Below are 21,324 nucleotides of genomic sequence, written 5' to 3' on the forward strand. Positions count from 1 at the left end.
GCTGTTGCTTGTTTGGTAGGATTTAGGAAATTGTAAAACATAGCCAAGACCAGCCATTCATATGGAAAAGTCACTGTTAACAGCTTGGGTGGGCCTATAAGTTGGGTGGGATGGAGTCTCAGGAGACTTCCACAGTGGAGCAAACATTGTTAGCCAGGTTGATGGAGTCTCAGATATGACACTTACCTGCCAGCTCTGTGGCTCTGTGTGGGCAGGGTTCAGAAAAGGGAAAATGGCCTCTGCCCATCTTTCTGTCTGGGAGAAAGCTTTCCCCCAGCTCTTGCCTTGACACTAGACACTTCACTTCCTCCCTGTTTCACTCGTGCCTTTCAAGCTGCTACCCTGGTGCCGGAGCTAAGAGGGAATACGTCTAAGTAAGTCTGTGTATGAGTCCCTTAATAGGAACTGCTGGGACTTCAGCAGTTTCTTTTCCCGACTCAATCTCCACTGGTTTTTGTAGTCAGAAGTTATGGGGACTTATCTTCCTGGCAGTGGAACCCTAGGCTGGGGGACTTGGTGTGGGGCTGGGACTCCTCGCTCCTAAAATATCCCTCCTGATTTGTTATCCACCACACGTGGATATGGGACCAGTCTGTTCTGCATCTCTGCCCCTCCTACCAGTCTGGATGAATGTGGTTTCTTTAATTCTGTAGTTGTCAGACTTCTATTCAACTTGATTCCTGACTGTTCTGAGTGATCATTTTTCTATAGTTTAGTTGTAATTTTGATGTGGTTGTGTGAGGAGGTGAGCCGTGTTTACCTATGCTGCCATCTTGACCAGAAGTTGCCCAGAATGCAAATTCTTACGTTACTATCTCACTGTGCCATTTCTGAAATCAGTAATTATATACCTGCTGTGATAAATCTTTGCATTTAAAATAATGCCCTAGGTTTTTTAATTTTAAAAAAATCTCAATTTACAATTTTGGTTACCTTGCTTTTCTGCATTACTCATTTATTTAAAAAAAGTATAAAATGTCTTTTACTATGTCCTATTTTGATTTTATATGCAGTTTTAATGTTTACATTTTGGTAATTACAATGAAAATTTTTTAACTGAAAGGCAGTGTTCAAAAATAGTTTTAAAGAAAAAAATTGACGTTTTTGTGCAGAAAAGTTACCTCCTACTTCACTTTTAGAAAATACCTTCTGATTAACAAAATAATAAAAAATCAAGATTTTTATATGGTAGGTGTGATACTGCAGATACATAATGCATGATATTGTGTGCAGTATTCAAATTTGGACAATTGTCAAATATGTCATATTGTCTTACTTTTATTTCCCAGATTGTGAGCATTGAAGAGATGAGTCCGATAGTGTAGTGATCTGTTCTCTTTTCCCATTCTTTATTCTACTCAGTACAGTTGTGTGTTAATAATTTTAAATGACTCTATGTAGTTTTATCAGAGACAAGTGTTAAATCTACAATGCTTTGTTCAAGACTCTCAGCAGTTGTGTGAATGAATGATGCATATTTATATCATCTTAACCACTGTAAAGAACATTGTTTTTTTCTGTACATGGGGATCATAATGACTGTATAGAATATGAAATGTTTTTGTGGTTGTTAGAGTGAAAACAAAGGTTTTTTTCTTGAGGGCTAAGACTTTTTTTGCCATAGAAAGTTCCTGTTGCATTATCAGAAGCATTAGAATTAAACATTTTTTCATATAAAATAATTAACCACAATTATCATCTATTTGGGACTGAGTCATATACACAGGAATGTAATCACAGTGTTTGGTTACCTCACTTACATGTGCTTCTATTTATATCTTTGTATATAAAGACTTTTCTGTGCCATTGCTATTGTTTGCTGGGTATACATTGTTTTTACACATTATCCTGTCCTTGACAATGTTAGCAAAAAAAATATTATCTTTAAAAAATACACTGTACATATTTGCATGTTTTCCTTGACCTTCCCGTGGCTTGTTGTGTATGGTTTCATTTTCTTTTTTGTTACTTTAGTATTTTCTTCTCAGGATGAGATGAACTTTATTTTAAACTATACTACATAAAATATTATCCTCTAATTTAGCATCACATTGTTAACTTTGTATTCATTAACTTCTGCTTATAAAAATTTGAAGGACATGCATTATGATGCAGCTGGCATAGCCCTGGTATATGTGACCAAACACATTATGCTCTTATTGTATCTGTGGTTTTTACACATTTGCTTCTGGACTGTTAACATGCTTCTAGGTGGTGATTATTACAGAAGTTGCCTTTCTCCTTGACTTTGATTTCTAGCAGCTCAGGTATTCAAATACAATTATGCTATAAGCCTTGAGATTTATCTCTTTTGAGAGTTATCTCTGGAATTCCGTAAGTACTGTGAGATTGCTTTTCAGACAAAGTGTTTGTTTAGCCTCATTCCAAAAAATTAGTAATGTTTATTCTTTTATGCTTTAAAGTTTTTATTAATTTACTTGAAATCATTTAATGGTGATGTATTTAACTGGTCTGTGCTGCATCAAGAACCAGTTTCCCCCCTTAAGAGAAAAGCCATCTCTAACTTATGAGATTATATTGTACATATTTGTGTTCTCAAATCCATACCACTGTATATACAAAATAGAAACAGTTATAAGTGCTAGTTAAGTTTCCAGGCTAACCGACAAAGATACATTTATAACCTAATATTGCTGACTTCTGCTATACATACTATACTAACTCTGGGACCTGGGAGCAAGACAGTACCAGAGAATAGAAGAAAGAAGAGTTACTGCTCTTTGCCAGCTACTAATGTGTGAACAGCAATAAGGCTTTTTGGCTTCCCCAGAGTGACTTGTAATGTTAAATTTAAAAATTTTATACACTAAGTAATCAGTGGTAGAATTTATCTAATGTATTGTAGTTTAGACATTTAAGGGAGAAATATTTTTGCCCTGGGCTCAGTTCAGTTTTACAGATTCCTAAATACAATAAATTACTTTTAATTAAATCTTCCTTTTCCCCACATTTGAGTCCAAATACTCTCTTAAGTGCTAACCTTATACACTAATGAGCATGGTAGTTCCTGGTATAAGGGAAGGACAATGATCACAATTTATATGTACTGATCTTTTGCAAGTTGGGACTAGGACCTTCCTGTAAGTGTTCTTTTGTTTGGAGGGCATGGTGTGTATGGTGGTGGGTGGGGCAGTGTATGTGTGTCTTGTTTTTCCTGAAAAGATTCTCTTCTATAAATTACATTGTATGATTTAAATATTGTTTTTCTATAGGTTTACGGTAAATATACCAGCTCTAGAACAAATGAATCAGATTTTACACGTCTTGTTTATATTTTTACCCTTTCTGTGGGCACTCGGGATTCTGCCCCCACTCGATGCACTTTTCCTATGGGCAATGGAGCAAGTTTTAACGTTTGGCCTTGGAGGCTCAGCTATGTCAACCCACCTACGGTAATTATTTTAAATATTAAAGTTAGATGTAACTTACTCTTAAAGTGCATTTTTTTTCTTTTCAAGCAAATCTGTGTTTTTCTCTGCAGGTTATTAATAATGTTCATCATTTCTGCTGGAACAGCTGTAACATCGTATTTCATTCCCAGCAATGTTGGAGTGGTTCTTTTCATGACTGGACTTGGGTTCTTACTGAGTCTTAACCTGAGTGAGATGGGTTTTGTCTTCAAACGCAGTGTAACCAGGCACGGAGTTGGAATCAAATCTAAGGCTTTACCCAATGGTTCAGAAAAACAGTTTACTTGGAAGGAATGCCTCTTCTACATCATTATATTTGTCTTGGCTCTCTTAGAAAGTCTTTTGCTGCATCATTTTGCTTGTTGCTCACAGATTTCCAAAAACAGTCTCCAGGCTATTGTTGGCTATATTTTGATGATATTACTTATAATATTATATATACTTAGAGAAATTCAAAGTGTCTATATCTTTGGAATTTTTCAAAACCCTTTCTATCCAAAGGATGTGCAGTCTGTGACTTTATTCTTAGAGAAGCAAGCAAGGCTTATGAAGATTGGTGTTGTCAGATGGACTTTGCTAAATCTAGGTAGGAAGGTAAAAATCTGCTAACCTTGTTTCCTATCTATGAAGTGTGCAGAAACATTATAGAATTCCCATGTTTGTGTAATATAATTCATATAAGCATGTATTCCCTTATGTTTTGGTTTGTTCTTTTTTTTTTTTTTTTTAGTTCATTGTTTAAATGTACATTTAAAAAACCTCATATTGGCCAAAATAAAATATGGTAGAAGGGGTTACTTTGCCTTAATTAAATTTGTCGTTTGTTTGTTTATTTGTTTTAGTGTCACCTTTTGCTATGATAGCATTTCTTTCATTGGATAGTTCCTTACATGGGCTCCACTCTGTGTCTGTCTCCATTGGATTCACAAGAGCTTTTAGAATGGTAATCCTAGTGTGCACTTAATAATATTTTTCTGTTTCTAAATTTGTGCTTTTGTTTATTCTAAGAGTTTACATAGACTACCAAACCCTCCCCAATAATGTGGATGATTCGTATACTGCAGGTATGGCAGAATACAGAAAATGCTTTGTTGGAGGCCGTCATTGTGTCAGCGGTGCACTTGCTGGCCCCCAGTATAGACATGTGGTGGAACCGAAGCCTGAATACAGGAATCAGACTCTTACTGGTAAATGTATTTTTTAACAGTTTTATTGAAATGTAGTTAATATACCATAAAATCATCCACATAAAAGTACGTAGTTCAATGACACATATTCAGAACTTTGTAGTCATCACCACAATCTAATTTTAGAGCATTTTCAGCATCTCAAAAGAAACCTCATACACATTGTCATTTCTCAGTTCCTACTCTTTGTCACAACCGTCCCCTATTCCAGCCCCAGCCACCATTAAATCTACTTTCTTTTCTGTATATTTGCCTATTCTGGACATTTCACACAAATGGAATTATATGATATCTAGTCTTTTATATCCAGCTTCTTTCACTCACGTTTTCTAGGTTCATCCATATTGTATTGTATGGCAATACACATTTAGTTGATTCTTCCATCAGAAAATAGATATTTAGGTTGTTTTCACTTTTGACTGTTATGAACAATGCTGCTATGAACATTTGTGTACAAGTTTTTTATATGGACATATATTTTCTTTCTTTTTTTTTTTTGGTTATGTATATCTGGGACTAGAATTTCAGTCATGTAGTAATTCTCTTTATAACACTTCAAGGTATTGCCAAATGTTTTTCCAAAGTGGTTGCACCATTTTACATTCCCACCAACAATCATGAGGAGTCTCATTTCTCTACATCCTCACACCTACATTATCTGACTTTTTTATTATAGACATTCTAGTGAGTATGAACTGCTATCTTGTGATTTTGATTTGATATCTCTGAATGCTAATGATGTATCTTTCATGTTTATTGGCCATTTGTACATGCTTTTTGGAGAAATATCTATTCAAATACTTTGCCCCCTTTTATTTGGGTTATTTGCCTTTTTATTGTTAAGTTGTAAGCATGCTTTAATATTCTGAATACAAGTTTTTTGACAGGTATATCATAAAAGTTTTCTCCTATTCCATAGGTAGTCTTTTACCTTTTTTTTCCTAAATTTTTAAATTTTATTTATTATTTTTTAGAGAGAGGGAAAGGGAGAAAGAAAGAGAGGGATAGACACATCAATGTGTGGTTGCCTCTTGCACACCCACAACTGGGGACCTGGCCAGCAACCCAGACATGTGCCCTGACTGGGAATTGAACCAGCAACCCTTTTATTTGCGGGCCAGTGCTCAGTCTACTGAGCCATACCAGCTAGGACTTACTTTCTTGATAATGTCCTTGAAAGCAAAAAAGTTTTTAGTTTTGCTGAAGTTCAGTTTATCAATACTTCCTTTTGTTACTAATATCTTTTATGTCACATCTAATAAACACTGCCTATTCCAAGATCATAAACATTTACTATGATTTCTTCTAAGAGTTTTATAGTTTTAGCTCTTACTTTTGTGTCTATGATCTCTTTGAGTTGATATTTATAAATGTGATGTGAGGTAGGGTTCCAAAACCATTCTTTTGTATATGTATATACAATCATCTCAGCATCATTTATTGGAAAAACCAGTCTTTCCTCAATGACTTTCCTGACACCCTTGTCAAAAGCCAAATGACAAATGTAAGGTTTTATTTCTTGATTCTCAGTGTATTTCCAATCATTTATATACCTATCCTTGACTACATTATCTTGATCACTGTAGCTTTGTAGTAGGTTTTGAAATTGGAAAGTGCGAGTCCTTCAGCTTTGTACTTTTACAAGATTGTTTTGATATTCTGGTACCCTTACATTACCATATAAATATTAGTTTCACCTTTTAATTTTTTTGCAAAAAGGCATCCGAGACTTTGATAAGAATAACCTCAAATCTGTAGATCAATTTGGGGAGTATTGCCATCTTAAAAGTATTGATTCTTTCCAGTCACAAGCATGAGATGTCCTTACATTCATTTAGTTCTTCTTTAAATTTATTTCAACAATGTTTTGTAGTTTTCAATGTACAAATGTTATGCTTTTATTAAGTTTATTTCAAAGTATTGTATTCTTTATGATGATGTTAGAATGGAATTGTTTCCTTAATTCATTTTTTTGGCTTGTTTATTGCTACAGTATATGATACAATTGACTTTTTAATATTAATCTTGTATTCTGAAACCTCACTAAACTCTTATTCTAATAAATTTCTTAGGATGAATTTCTAATGAATTTCTTAGGATGTTCTATATATTATGTTATCTGAAAATTGGATATAGTAAAGATAGTTTACCTTCTTCCTTTTCAATCTAGATGTCTTTCATATTCTTTACCTAATTGTCCTGGATAGAACCTCTAGGATAATGTTGATAGAAAGAGAAAGGATGTACATCCTGTGAAGAAAGTATTCAGTCTTTCTCCATTAGGTTAATGTCAGTTTTTTATCATTAAATATGATGCCAGCTATTAGTTTTTTTGCAGGTGCTCTTTATCAGATTGAAACGCTTCCTTCTATTCCAATTAAGTCTTTTTATCATGAAGGTTATTAGATTTTGTCAAATGCTTTTTCTGTGTCTATTGAAATGGGCATATGGTTTGGGTCCTTTAATCTATTAACATGATGTAATACATTAATTTTGGGTGTTAAACCAACCTTGCATTCCTGGAATAAATCCCACTAGGTCATGGTGTATACTGTAATCCTGTTTATATGTTGCAAAATTTGATTGGCTAGTATTTTATTGAGAATTTTCATGCATTATGCCTTTTATTTTTTGTCATATCTTTGGTTTAGATATTATAATAGCACTGACCTCATAAAATAAATTGGAAATTTCATATTATTTTTTAATTTTTTATAGTATTTAGTATGTATCTTAAATATTTTGTAGTAAGTAGTGTTTTGTAGTATAGAAGTCATCTGGGCCTCAGCTTTTCTCTATAGGTAGCTTTAAAATTACTAATTCAGGTTTTTTTACTTGTTATAGGTCTATTCTGATTTTCTATTCTTGAGTCAGTTTTAGTAATTTATGTCTTTCTAGGAACTTGTCAATTTTATCTGATTTATTGACATACAGTTGTTCATGGTATTCTTATAATCCTTTTTATTTTTTTCTCTAAGATAGTAATGTTACCTCTTTCATCGTTTTAGTAATTTGACTCTTTTTTCTTGGTCAATCTAGCTAAAGATTTGTCAGTTTTGTTGATCTCAAAAAAAACAGCTTTTGGTTTCATTGATTTTCTCTGTTGCTTTTCTCTTATTATTTTCTGCTCTAATCTGTATTTCCTTCTGTTTACTTGAGGTTTAGTTTGCTCTTTTCTGATTTTTCTGGTTTCCTAAGGTCGAAGATTAGGTTATTGATTTAAGATCCTTCTTCTCTTTTAATATAGGCATTTAGAGCTATAAATCTCCATTTGAGAACTGTTTTAGCTATATCACAGAGTTTTGGTATGTTGTTGTTTTTTTTTCATTCATTTCAAAATATTTTCTTATTTATGTTGTGATTTATTGTTTCACCCATTGGTTATTTAGAAATGTGTCTTTTAATTTTCACATTTTTTCTATTGATTTAATTTTGTTTTGGTTGAAAAACATGTTTTGTGTGATTTGTGTAAACATATTTAGTGTGATTTCAATCTGTTGAGGTTTGTCTTACGGCATGACTTTTGTTCCTTCATCTGTAAAATGCTATCTAAAATAAGGATAAATTAAGGATAGTTGCTTGACTATTTACCATTTCTAGTTCTCTTGACTTAATAAACATGTAATACAAAGCTTAGTCAACCTTGAGATACAGACATTACTAAGGAGAACTGTTAGTACTACTTTTTATAAGGAAGCCCAAACTTTTAAAAATATAGTCTCATTTATTAATTGTGAGATTGGAGAAAATGATAATAATCTCAGATAAAGGCTATATCCTCAAAAATATGGGGGCAGTAATAAAATTATACAGTTTTCCTTTTATAACCTTGAAAATTCATGAAATGAATAGAATAAAGAAGAAGAATTAAGAATTATTTTTATGTCTCTACAGGTTGGTATCATGCGTGATCGTCTGATTCAGTTCATTTCTAAATTGCAGTTTGCTGGGGCTATACTTTGGGCATCCTGGACGGAGAAAAAACGTAGAAAATCAGCCACCACTTTATGTATACTCAACATTGTTTTCTCTCCATTCGTGTTGGTCTTCATAGTTTTTTCTACACTACTCTCTTCTCCTCTCCTTCCCCTCTTCACCCTTCCTTTGTTCTTGGTGGGGTTTCCCCGACCTCTTCAGAGTTGGCCAGATGTGGTGGGCACTGCAGCTTGCGTGTGTGCAGATACAGTGTACTACAACCAAATGATCCCAGGTTTGACCGCTGCACTGCAGTCTGCGATGGCAGCTGGAAGTTTAGGTAAGTAAATCGGTTGTGCTTAAATTCTCACTGATGTATTGGGTCAACCAAAAATTTTATTTGGTTTCTTCTGTAAGATGGCTCTAGTAGCGCTTAGTTGTCTTGAACTTAATTCAAAACAGCTTTGTTAGATTGTATTGTGACAGCTGTCATATCAGCGTGCATTAAAAAAAATTTTTTTATTGTTTTTCTATAACAGTTATCCCATTTTTCCCCCATTGCTCTCCCCTGCCTGCATTTTTTTAAAAAACTTAAAAAATTGGTGAATTTTTTTCTGTAGCCATTTTAATATTGAAGGTGGAAGAAAATGTGCAACATTTTCAGCGTATTATGCTTTATTATTTCAAGAAAGGTAAAAATGCAGTGTATGGAGAAGGTGCTGTGACTGATTAAACCTGTCAAAAGTGGTTTGCGAAGTTTTGTGCTGGAGATTTCTCATGGGATGCATGGGATGATGCTCCACAGTCAGGTAGACCAGTTGAAATTGGTAGTAATCAAATCAAGACATTATTGAGAATAATCAGCATTATACAGGAGATCAGCTGACATACTCAAAATATTCAATTCAATGAAGTTATTGGTGAAAGTGAAAAATGTGTTATTTATTTTACAACAAAAACCATATGGGTGTTTTGGCCAAGCCCATACTTAAAGTATATAAAAACATGAACACACACAAAAAATAGTCTTTTGAGCCTACCATTATACAGATCCTTTGATATATAGGCAGAAAGACTAACTGTGAAAGAGATGCATATCTCCTGCTCCTTATTTTGATGTAAAGTTATAAAAATACTAAGGAAAATTTTTATTACGGTGATATGACAATTTCTAAAAAACATTTTCTTGAATAAAATCAGTTTGTAGCCTAATCACTGAAACATGAAAACACCTTATCTCCCAAAATTTTTGTGTTATTTATAATGAGTTCATATTGAGTAGATGCAAAATACATTTAGGCCCATAAAGAGTGAAAACTAGCTTTACATAATATCAGATGGAATTGTTTAAGGGTATTTGCTCATATATTATTAGTATGTAGCAACTTAAGTAGTCTGACAAAGTTACAGGGCACAATAGTATAAAGGCTTTGGACATTGATTGGTTGCCTGCCAAAATGAAGTACTATGTAAATTAGCAAGATTTTGATGAGAATGAACTAATTCTATGATAATTATAATTTTATGTCACTTTTATAATTTTGTGGTACATGAACTGCAAATTCAGCGATATTATGCTTCTCAAGTTTGATTTTAGATAAGGTGTTAGTTAAGCTGATGACAAGAGTATATTGTCTCCTGCCATAGGCCTTAGCCCCTGATACTTGTTTTAGAAATGTTCGATGACTTCCTAGCAAGCTGATGCCAGTCAGAGTAGCAATTTAAAATTAGAATTTGAATGAAATGTTTACTTGGGTTGAACTTTTCTATTTATCTAATGATTATGTTAGATAAGTTAGGGAAAACTTTGTAGTGCGATTTTTTTTATGAATAATCACTTTCTTCCTTATAGAAAATATTCTGTACTTCTAATACCTTTGTCCATTCCAATTAGTTTTTATTATGCAATGCTGTGCCACTTTTTAAAATACCTGTATTATTAAATTCACATCTGAAATAATAAATACCTTAGTGATACAGTAGAAATTATACTTTATTATCAAATCAATTACACTCAACCAAGAAGTGTGTTATAAAGTATTTCCTGGGAAAAAAAGAAAAAGAGGTATCATTTCACACACATCTGATTGGCAAAAATGTACAAAGTCTGACATTACCAAGTATTGGTTTGCGTATTGGGAACAGGAAGTCTCAATCCCTGCTGGGAGGAAATGTGTATATTTATAAAACCACCTTGAAGAGTAAACTTAAGAATCTGTAGTAAAGATGTGCATATCCCATTGTCTACTAATTCCAGTTTTAGAGTCCATGATCCATTGATTCCAGTTGTAGAGGAACTCTTACACATCTCTTTTGGGGTCCCAAAGACCATTCCTAGGTTTGATGATTTGCTAGGAGGGCTCACAGAACTCAGCATATAGTCATACTAAGATATTTTATAACTAAAGCAAAATCAGCAAAGAGAAAAAAGTCACATGGGGTAAAAGAGACTAGATGCAGACTTCCAGGTGTCCTTCCCTGGTATAGTCACACAGAATGTGCTTAATTCTCTACCAGTGCATTGTGGCAACATGTGATACGTTGGCTACCAGGGAATCTTATTTGAGATTCAATGCCTAGGGCTTTTATGGGGGCTGGTCATGAGGCACCCCTCTCTGCCTAGTGCATACCAAAATTCCAGACTCCCAAAAGAAAAGCCACTGTTCAGTGTAAACTGTCGTTTGCACTGAAATACAAGTTCCCAGATGCCAGTCAAGGGCTAACTTTGTGAGCCGGCCTTTCTAAGGATATCAGTTAGTTGTGCTTTGTTAACTCTTTCCTGCAGAACACCATGTACAAGCAGACTTGCAGAAAGATAATTTCTGTAGCATTATTAAAACAGTGAAAAATTGGAAGCATCTGAAATGTTTATTAAATGGGAAATGAATATTCAAATTCAACTATATTCATACAATGAATTCTCAATGCAGCTATAGTGAATGACTGAGCTGTTTGCAGTCGACATGGGCAAATCTCAGATATAATGTTGAAAGAAAAACTTAACTTTTAAAAGTATTTGTACAATGTGGTAGGTAGCATTTTATGTAAATTTTAATACCACAAAACATTTTTTATAAATGTCCACAGTGTTTTAAATCATTAATGTGAAGTCTTTTATATACAGTATTTAATACTTTTCCTAGTATTTTTAACATGTAGTTAGGATGTTATATGGCAGGTTCTAATTTGTTTTTCTAGAAACTATGTTCTTGACTTTTTATGTATTATTACCTAGAGAGCTTAATTTAATGCCTCATAATATGCAATGAATAGTCATTTCTATTCTTGACATAAAGGGAAGGTTGAAAGAATTGTGAATTAGTTCAAAGTGTGTTATCAATTTTGAAGATTCATGTGGCAAAACAAGCTTGAACACTTGCTTACTTTTCTTTATTTTTAATTTCTTTTAGGTCTTCTCTTACCTGGTTCTCATTACTTGGGCCGTTTTCAGGATCGTTTAATATGGATAATGATTCTAGAACATGGCTATACTTACTGCTGTATTAACATTAAGGTTAATATGCATTTGAAACCTCTCTAGTCCAGGCATGGGCAAAAGTAGGTTTATAGTTGTGATACAAATAAATAATACAATAATTAATAAGTAATAATTTAAGAATAAACTATTTTGTGTACTCACAACTGTAAATGTACTTTTACTCACCACTGTTTTTATACTACATGTGTAATATTTCACCTGTTATGTATATATCAAACAATAACTCAATTTGAAAGACTATCTTTTAGTTACCTGTGAAAACACCTGGGGGTTTTAAAGTATATTTCAGTATGCATATATTGATAGATTGGTATTAATTGTGTAATAGAACATAGTAACAAAGTATACCTTCCCCATTTTCATCCAGTCCTGTTTTTTATCCCTGTTTAGTTGAGCATCTCAAAAATATGACTCAGTAATGTTTTCTCACCCCTGTATCATATATCATTCTTGGTTTAATAATAATTTTTTTATCCTACTGCTCCTACCCAGTACACCCTGTTTCTTTCGTTTTAGAGCAAAATGACTGATTAGAGTTGATTATAAAACCTAATAATGTGGGTCCTTCTATTGACTTTTTGTGCTCCATGACATACGCTGTATAAAGACATACCTTTTGGTAGCAGCCTTTTTTCTTTTTCAGTTTTTCTGGACATGAGCTTGGTTAGCTGTATACCTACCATCTACTGACATTTATATAACACTTTAAAATTTACAAAGCATTTTCATTACTTAATCTTCGCCACCCTATGTGCTAGGATTATTTTTCTTTGAACGAGAAGGAAAAGAAATCTCAGAGGAGTTAGGTGACTTACTCAGGATTGTGTACGAGCATCTGGTAGTCCATGATTTAAAAATGGGTTCTGATGTCACATTTGATGTTTTCTCCTGACAGAATTACCTTTTATTAAAGGCACTGATAGTTTTGTTAAAATGTATAAATAAACAAACAACAATAATAATAGTAAGCAAGGACTTGGTACATCATCTTCATGTGATTCCTTTGGGGGCAGTAATCCAAATGTGTTTAAAATTCACATAAGAATGTATTCAGGCCCTGGCTGGGTAGTCCAGTTGGTTAGAGCATTGTCCCAATACACCAAGGTTGCAGGTTTGATCCCCAGTCAGGGCATATGTAAGAATCAACCAATAAATGCATAAATCAATGGAACAAGAAATCAATGTTTCCCTTTCCCTTTTTGTCTCCCCCCACACCACTTCCTCTCTCTAAAATCAATTTTTAAAAAGGTTCAAAAAAATGTATTCATAATATTTGTTCTTTCAACACGTATTTGTTGCATACCTACTGTGTGCCACGTACTGGTTTAGGCACTACAGATATTGTAGTAACCAAAAGAGAGTTGCTTTATGAAGTTTACATTATAGTTGGAGGATTCAGGCAATAATCAAATACATAAATGTTATTATAGTAAAACTCTGCATGGAACATAAGAATGATTAAATAAATTATGGCATATCCACACAATAGAATAATGTTCTCAAATAAAGTAGGATGGAAAGGACACAAAACTACTGTGCCTATTGTGTAATTCCAATTTACTTTTTCCCCTCCAAAAATTGTTATAACTTAAAATTTTTTTGAGTGCGATTCAGCCTTGACAAAGATATAGTCTTTTAAAATTATGATCACATTCAATAAAATTGTTATGTTAATTTCTAGTGGAATTTCTATAATTTATTTTGAAATAGTGGGATTATTTTTATCTCTTATTCAACATCAGATATCTTAAGTACCATTAAGTTTGAGTTAAGGTATAGCTCTTGAGTTAAATAAAATTTTTACATTTTTAAAATATTTGTATTTGAGAAATCAGTTATGGGCATTTACAGTACTAGTTGCTTTTCTCTGTGTAATAAGTGATCATAAATGAGTACTTTTTAATTTCTTCTTAGGGGTTAGAATTGCAAGAGACATCATGTCATACTGCAGAAGCTCAAAGAGTTGACGAAGTTTTTGAAGGTGCCTTTGAGCAAGAAGAATATGTAAAAATATGTTCCACTAATGGACACTTTGGAAATGTCTTGACACCCTGTACTGTTTTGCCTGTGAAACTCTATTCTGATGCCAGGAGTGTCCTCTCTGGCATAATAGATTCTCATGATAACTTAAGAGGATTTAAAGGTGACCTTGTTAAAGTACTTGTTTGGATACTTGTTCAGTACTGCTCCAGAAGATCCAGCACGCAAGAAACTGTTCACAAAACTGAAAATAAAGGGAAAGCATCTCTTATAATCTTGCCCACTTTGAATACTTCACCACAAACCAAATCCCCAGAAGACACAGTTAGTTTAAACTCAGAAACTTTAGATGACTGGTCTGATGATGTTTTGGGTGATGAGCCAACTACCAAAAATGGAAATGAAGGAAAAGATCGGTTAAAGTTTTTACAAAGTATAAATTTGCCTCTTCCAGGATCAGTAGACTCACAGAAGGTTGGTGATCACTCTATAGGCAAAGTTCCTGAAAACAGTTTTTACAATGCAATTATATTGGGATACCCTGCTACTGACAAAGGAAAACAAGAAGACATGGCATATATTCCGCTCATGGAGTTCAGTTGTTCTCAGTCTCACCTGTTAAGCTTACCTGAAGAGTGGATATCTAATTGTTTGCCTAATTCCAAAATGAGGGAGCTGAGCTTATTGTTTCCAGAAGACTGGTACCAATTTGTCTTAAGACAGTTGGAATATTTTCCTTCAGAAGAAAATGTCCCAAATGTGCTGGAAGAAATTGCAAAGGACAGAGTTTTAAAAGACTTTTATGTTCATACAGTAATGACTTGTTATTTTAGTTTATTTGGAGTAGACAATATGGATCCTAGTCCCGGTCATATATTAAGAGTTTACAGTGGAGTTTTGCCTTGGTCTGTTGCCTTAGATTGGCTGACTGAAAAGCCAGAACTGTTCCAACTAGCACTGAAATCCTTCAGGTAATTCATTTTGATTCTATACAAGTTGTAACATTGGCAGGAACCTGTTGAGTTTTTTAATAACCCAGAAGGAGATACACCATCATTCCTAATTTTGAAAAGGAATCACTTTCTTAAAAATGAAAAAAAAAAATGCTTGTTATGTATTATGGTTACATCAGGAGTACACTTTAATTTATACTTTCCTTGTTTTCTTTGTGTGGGGGATTTATTCTTCATTTAAATTTCTCTAACTCCATCATTTCTCCCTTTTAATATGAAATATGTATCATGTCAGTTTAATGTCTTAAAAATATTGATTGAACAGAATTATTTAATTGATAAAGTTGATAAAAATTCTAAAATTCTTTGTTTCTCCATTTTTTAGGTATACTCTGAAACTGATGATTGATAAAGCAACTTTAGGTCCAATAGAAGACTTTAAAGAGCTAACAAACTGCCTTGAAGAATATGAAAGTGACTGGTACATTGGTTTGGTATCTGATGAAAAGTGGAAAGAAGCAGTTTTACAAGAAAAACCATACTTGTTTTCTCTGGGGTATGATTCTAATATGGTAAGGTTAAAACTGAGTTTTTATATATTACCTTAAAGAATGTAAAACAGTTATAAAGTATTTGAACTAAGTGGTAGAGATATGACATTCTACATATTAATTTACAGTTTTAAGGCATTTGTAATCATGACTTTATGACCAACTTAGTTCAGTTCTAAAATGACTGATATATTTACCTTCACAAACTTAATAAGAGCCAATTAAAAATATTGCGTAGTCATTGTTTAATAACTGACCTATAGGATAGTCTAGTAAATGTGATTTGCTATGGCAAATTTGACTAAAAGTATTGTATTTCTATGCTAAGTTCAAGTGTATGAATTATCACATAGGATTTAACTCCAGGATAAAAATTAATTTGTAGTGGCAAAGTATTTCTGTGGCTGATATTTATACTTTATGTGAAGCATATCTGACATGTGAAAATTAAGAAAGACTCCAAATAGTGAATAACTTTTAAAAATGTAGTACTTGTTCTCATTGCATTTAAAACATCATTGAGTGTGCACAGTATGAGCTTATTATGGGTTCCATGTCTGGTATTAGAGCCTAAGAAACTCGACAGATGTGCTCCCTAATGAAAATGATGAAAGTTATTTTTAAAAACAACCATTTAAACTCTTGGAAATGGTTCTAAAAGCATATAACAAATGAACATTTATTCAAGAAAATCAACTAAAACCCAGTATTTGCACCAAGACCTGTTTTCTCCCAGCCCAGTAAGACTGAAACATTCATGCAGACTGTACAGACAAGAACACAGAGCTCCCTCTCCTCTCCGCTGCCAGGGGGAGGACTTTCCCTGAGAGAGGCAGGACTTAAGCATTTCTCATTCTTCTCAGCAACCTGTCGTGAGGCTAGCTCCTGAGCATGTGTAGTCAAGAGGTGAGAACTCCTTTCTGGACAATCCAACTCACTGGATGGAGGCTTTAACCTGGACATGGTGCCACTGAGAATACTGGTGTCCTGATCACCCTTGGGTACCCATGAGGTGGAGATTCCACTCTGCGAGAGACAGGACGAGAAGACCTGAGGTTACTGCTCCCCATCTACCAAGCACTTATGTCCTAAAGCCAAGGTGTCACATCGTTGTCTCATCTTCAGATTCAGAGCTCTGGCTCAGAAGTTTTGCCCAGTGGGAGAAGCAAACCATTAAAAAGACAAAAAAAAAAAAAAAAATTGAATGTCTTTCCAAAGGAACCAACACTATTTGCAAAACAGTGTGAACACATTGAAGCCTAAGATTCTCTCAAAAACTATGGAGGTTGTGGTGAAAGTATTTAACCGGCAGTTAGTAAATTCATTAGAGATATAAACTAAACTGAAGGCTGGATAGATTAACAGAGAACCCAGAAAGAAATAATAGAGAAGAGCCCCACCTCCTTGGGTCAGAACAATATCAAACCCTCATCCACAAAGCTATTCTTTCAAAGGATCCCAAACTTAATTGGATCAGTCTATAGAGCAATTTATTCCCCAAGTTATTGTTGAAAATGTAGATCAATCAGGGGCGTTTAACAGCTGGGTGTGAGTGCTTAACAGAGAGCCCTGCTAAAACCACTGTTACCCCTTGATAACTGTGGGCATTCACAAGGCTGCCCTCCCAAAGGAGCAACACCACAGACTTCACGCTTGGCAGGGAGGTAGGGATTAATTTCACTGGGGTCATCCAAAAACTCACTAAACTAATAATGAAATAACAAGTCCTGCAGACGGGAGTAGAGGATCAGTACCCAGAATTGTTACAATGTTATCTAAAATGTCCAGTTTTCAACAAAAATTATGAGACATGAAAAAACAAAGTAACCCATACACCGGGGGAAAAACAGACAACAGAAATTGCCAGTGTGGCTCAGTTGGTTGGAGTGCCCTCTATAACCAAAAATTTGCGGGTTTGATTCCCGGTCATGGCACACACTTAGGTTGTAGGTTCCATCCCTGGTTGGGGCACATACGATCCCTGGTACAGATGTATATGGGAGGCAAGCAATCGATGTTCCTCTCTCACATAAATGTTTTTCTCTCTTCCTCTTTCTCTAATAGCAATAAAGAAATCCTCAAGTGAGAATTTTAAAAATATCAACAAAGTAGGGAACAGAATGGATATAGAAGGAATGTACCTCAATGTAATAAAGGCCTTATATGTCAGTCCCACAGCTGACATCATACTCAACAGTGAAAAGCTGCAATATAGTGACTATAGTTAATGATACTGCATTGTAGATTTAAAAATTGCTAAGAGAGTATATCTTAAAAGTTCTCATCACAAGATGAAACAAAAATGTGTAACTATATGTGGTGATGGGTGTTAGATATATTGTGATCATTTCACAACATGCAAATATCGAGTCATTATGTTGTATGCCTGAAACTAATATAATGTTACATGTCAATTTTATCTCATGTTTAAAAGAAGTAAAAGAAGGTATGATGACAATATCACATAAAATGGAGAAAGACTATCAGTAGAGATGGAAATTATTTGTTAAAAAAAAAAAAAAAAGCCAAATGACAAATTACTAGAGGGAATCAACACTAGATTTTAACTAGTGAAAGAAAGAATTAGTGAACTTGAGTATTCTGGATCAAAAGAGATACACAATCCAAAGATGAGAGAGAGAAAAAGAATGAATAAAAAGTGAAAGACCCTTACAGAAATGTGGGACGCCATTAACTGCCCAACATACACACAGTGAGGGTACCCGAAGGGCAGGAGAAGAAAGGAGCAGAAAATTTTATTTGAAGATATAATGGCTGAAAACTTCCCAGATCTATTGAAAAACATTAATTTAAACATCCTAGAAGCTCAGCGAACTTCAAATAGACACATCTGCAAAGATCCATTCCAAATAAGGTTACAGTCACAGGTACCATGGGTTAGGACTGGGATACATCATTGAAAGATTTTGTTCAACCAACTGTAGACCCTTACTTCATACTGTATACAACAGTGAACTCAAAATGGCATAAAGACATAAATGTAAGAGCTAACGCCATAAAAACCTTAGAAGTGAGCCAAGGAGTAAATCATCATCTCAGATTTGGCAGTGGATTCTTAGATATTATGCCAAAAACATGAGAAAAAAAAATAGGACTTCAAAAGTAAAAAACTTTTGTGTTTTAAAAGACACCATCAAGAAAGTAAAAGGACAACTTAGAGAATTGAAGAAAAATGTGCATATATCTGATAAGGGACCTGTTACTGGTATATTTAAAGAATTTTTACAACTCAATAAAATGACAAATAACTGAATTTTTAAAATGAGCAAAAGATCTGTATAGAAATATCTCCAAAGGAGGTATATAAACATGTCAATAAGCACATGAAAAGATGTTCAACATCTCTCATTGTCAGAGAAATGCAAATCAAAACCACAATGAAATATCACTTCATGCACACTAGTATGGCTAAAATGAAAAAGTCAGATAATAAACGTTGGCAAGGATATAGAGAAATTGGAACTGTAATACAGTGCTGTCAGAAATGTAAAATGATGCAACTACTTTTTAAAACATCTGGACAGTTTCTCAAATAATTAAATGTAGAATTACCTCTGACCCAATTACACCACTCCTAGGTGTGAAAGGGGGGAACCCCCCCAAAATGGAGTTTATATAAAAAAAATTGTGTGTTCTTACATGTTTAAGCTTCAGTCGCCTTTAAAGTGCTCTCTATTTCATGCAATACACCTATGAAGACAAGCAATACACCTATCAAGCCTTTTTTCCACTACTCAAAAGAGTTTTGAACTTGTCGATTTTGATGCCTTTTAGTGCTTCTGCCATTTTTTGCTTCAACTCTTCCACCTTGGCAAAACATTTCACTTGAGGACTTTTTTCATCTGGAGAAACAAAAAATAGTCATTCGAGGTGAGATCAGATGAATAGGAGGGTGGGGCATGGGGTAGTCATGCCATTTTGGGTCAAAAATTGCTGAACACTCAGCGCATTGTAGGCAAGAGTGCTCACAAATCAACCCTTGTGAAATGGGCAAGCACATTGAGTCTTCAAAAAATATTCACTGAAGCTAAATGCAGCCTCTCATAACAACGCCAGCTGGTACACTACTACAGATGGGTTCCTAGAACACTCACGTAGTGGGGGAAGCCTGTACTACAGGGGGCTTGTCCTTCAGAAGATAATTCTAGTTTTTGGGGGGTCCTCCCTTGTATTACCAAGAAAAACGAAAACATCAATACTAATATAAACGTGTGCATGGATGTCAGTACTCATAACTGCCAAAAGGTGGAAATAACCCAACTGTTCATCAGCTGATGAATGCACAAATTGTGGTATTTCCATACCATGGAATATTATTTGACTATAAAAAAGGAATGAAGTACTGTTAAATGCTCGGCATGAATGAACCTTGAAAACATGCTAAGTTACAGATGCCAGTCACAAAAGAGCACATATTATGATTCCATTCATATGAAGTTTTCAGAATAGACAAATCTATGGAATTAGAAAGTACTTTAGTGGTTGCTTAGGATTGCGGGAATGAAGGGATAAGAGGGTAATAGCTGAAGAGTACAAAGTTTCTTTTTGAGGTCATGAAAATGTTCTAAAATTGACTGGTAATAGTTGTACATATCTGCATATACTATTTAAAAAACCGTTGAAATATACACTTTACATAAGTAAGTTGTATGGACTGTGAATTATAATTTAATGAAGCTGTTTTTGAAAAGAGCCTATTGCATGGTTATTCACTAACTAGTATATATGACGTATGCATTGCTGAGGCCAGGTGGGATGAAAGAATAGAGAAGGAAAGAAAAGTAGTGAGATTTTGCTGTTCTGTTCATTGAGTGAAATGGCTTTCAGGTGACTCTTAATTCTGAAGACAAGCAACTCGTGTACATTTTAATACACCACTTTCTGTTTAAGTTTACCCCAATACAATGAAATTTTTTTCTAAGTTCATAAATAAAATATAAAGACCTGAATATAATCTTGTTTTTCTCTCTCCCACCCCTTTTACACTTAAAGGGAGTTTACACGGGGAGAGTACTTACCCTTCAAGAATCATTAATTCAAGTTGGGAAGCTAAATGCTGAAGCTGTCAGAGGTCAGTGGGCCAATCTTTCATGGGAATTGCTTTATGCCACAAATGATGACGAGGAACGTTATAGTATACAAGCTCATCCACTACTTTTAAGAAACCTTACAGTACAAGCCGCTGATCCTCCCCTGGGATATCCAATTTATTCTTCAAAACCTCTGCATGTACATTTGTATTAGAGCTCATTTTGACTTGTGCATTTATTGTCATCAAGTGACATGTCTTGATTTTTTCATTCTAGAAGAGTAACAGTGATGTCTCAGACTTCCCTGACCTCTTTCTCCTTCCACAAGTCAGATGCCTGGGAAAAGCTAAGCTCTATAAAGTGGATTCTCTTGCTGTCATAATAGCTTAAAAAAAACTTTTATGTCTTACATAAAAGTTAGAACTATTGGCCAGTATTTGTGCCCGGTGGATTATGGTAGGCTTTGTTAAATATAAAATATTAGCATAAAATTAGATAATGAATTTTTAATGCTTTCTTAAATGTGTGATAACTTGCCTTACAAGGTCAACAACTGAAATTTTTACATATGTAAAAGACAGACACATTAGTGTTTTTAAGTAATGATAACAGATACTATTAAAGGCTATAAAATGTATATATATTTATTTGAAATACAATTAAACTTTATAGTATTTTCAAACTTTGTGCCATTTTATTTTAACATTTAGCATGGTCTGAAAGTTTTTATATTATTTTCTTTTCATATACTTCAATA

General features: G+C 34.1%; 1 protein-coding gene across 2 annotated transcripts in view; it reads left to right on the forward strand.

Annotated features, from left to right (window-relative positions):
* PCNX4 (pecanex 4) overlaps positions 1–21,324 on the forward strand; it is a 39,886-nt gene extending 18,562 nt beyond the window's left edge. Inside the window, exons 3-11 of one of the 2 annotated variants that reach the window (XM_090270947.1) lie at positions 3,234–3,413; positions 3,503–4,017; positions 4,274–4,374; positions 4,496–4,618; positions 8,513–8,873; positions 11,944–12,047; positions 13,947–14,983; positions 15,351–15,537; positions 20,530–21,324. In XM_090270947.1, coding sequence (XP_090127073.1) covers positions 3,234–3,413; positions 3,503–4,017; positions 4,274–4,374; positions 4,496–4,618; positions 8,513–8,873; positions 11,944–12,047; positions 13,947–14,983; positions 15,351–15,537; positions 20,530–20,781 — 2,860 coding nt within the window. In that variant the 3' untranslated portion in view covers positions 20,782–21,324. Of the gene's footprint in view, positions 1–3,233; positions 3,414–3,502; positions 4,018–4,273; positions 4,375–4,495; positions 4,619–8,512; positions 8,874–11,943; positions 12,048–13,946; positions 14,984–15,350; positions 15,538–16,379; positions 16,666–20,529 lie in introns of those variants that run through there. The other variant, XM_090270948.1, reaches the window with a different exon arrangement.

The sequence above is a fragment of the Furipterus horrens genome, unplaced genomic scaffold, assembly GCF_987537825.1.
Source record: "Furipterus horrens unplaced genomic scaffold, mFurHor1.1.pri manual_scaffold_3, whole genome shotgun sequence".
Lineage (NCBI taxonomy): Eukaryota > Metazoa > Chordata > Mammalia > Chiroptera > Furipteridae > Furipterus > Furipterus horrens.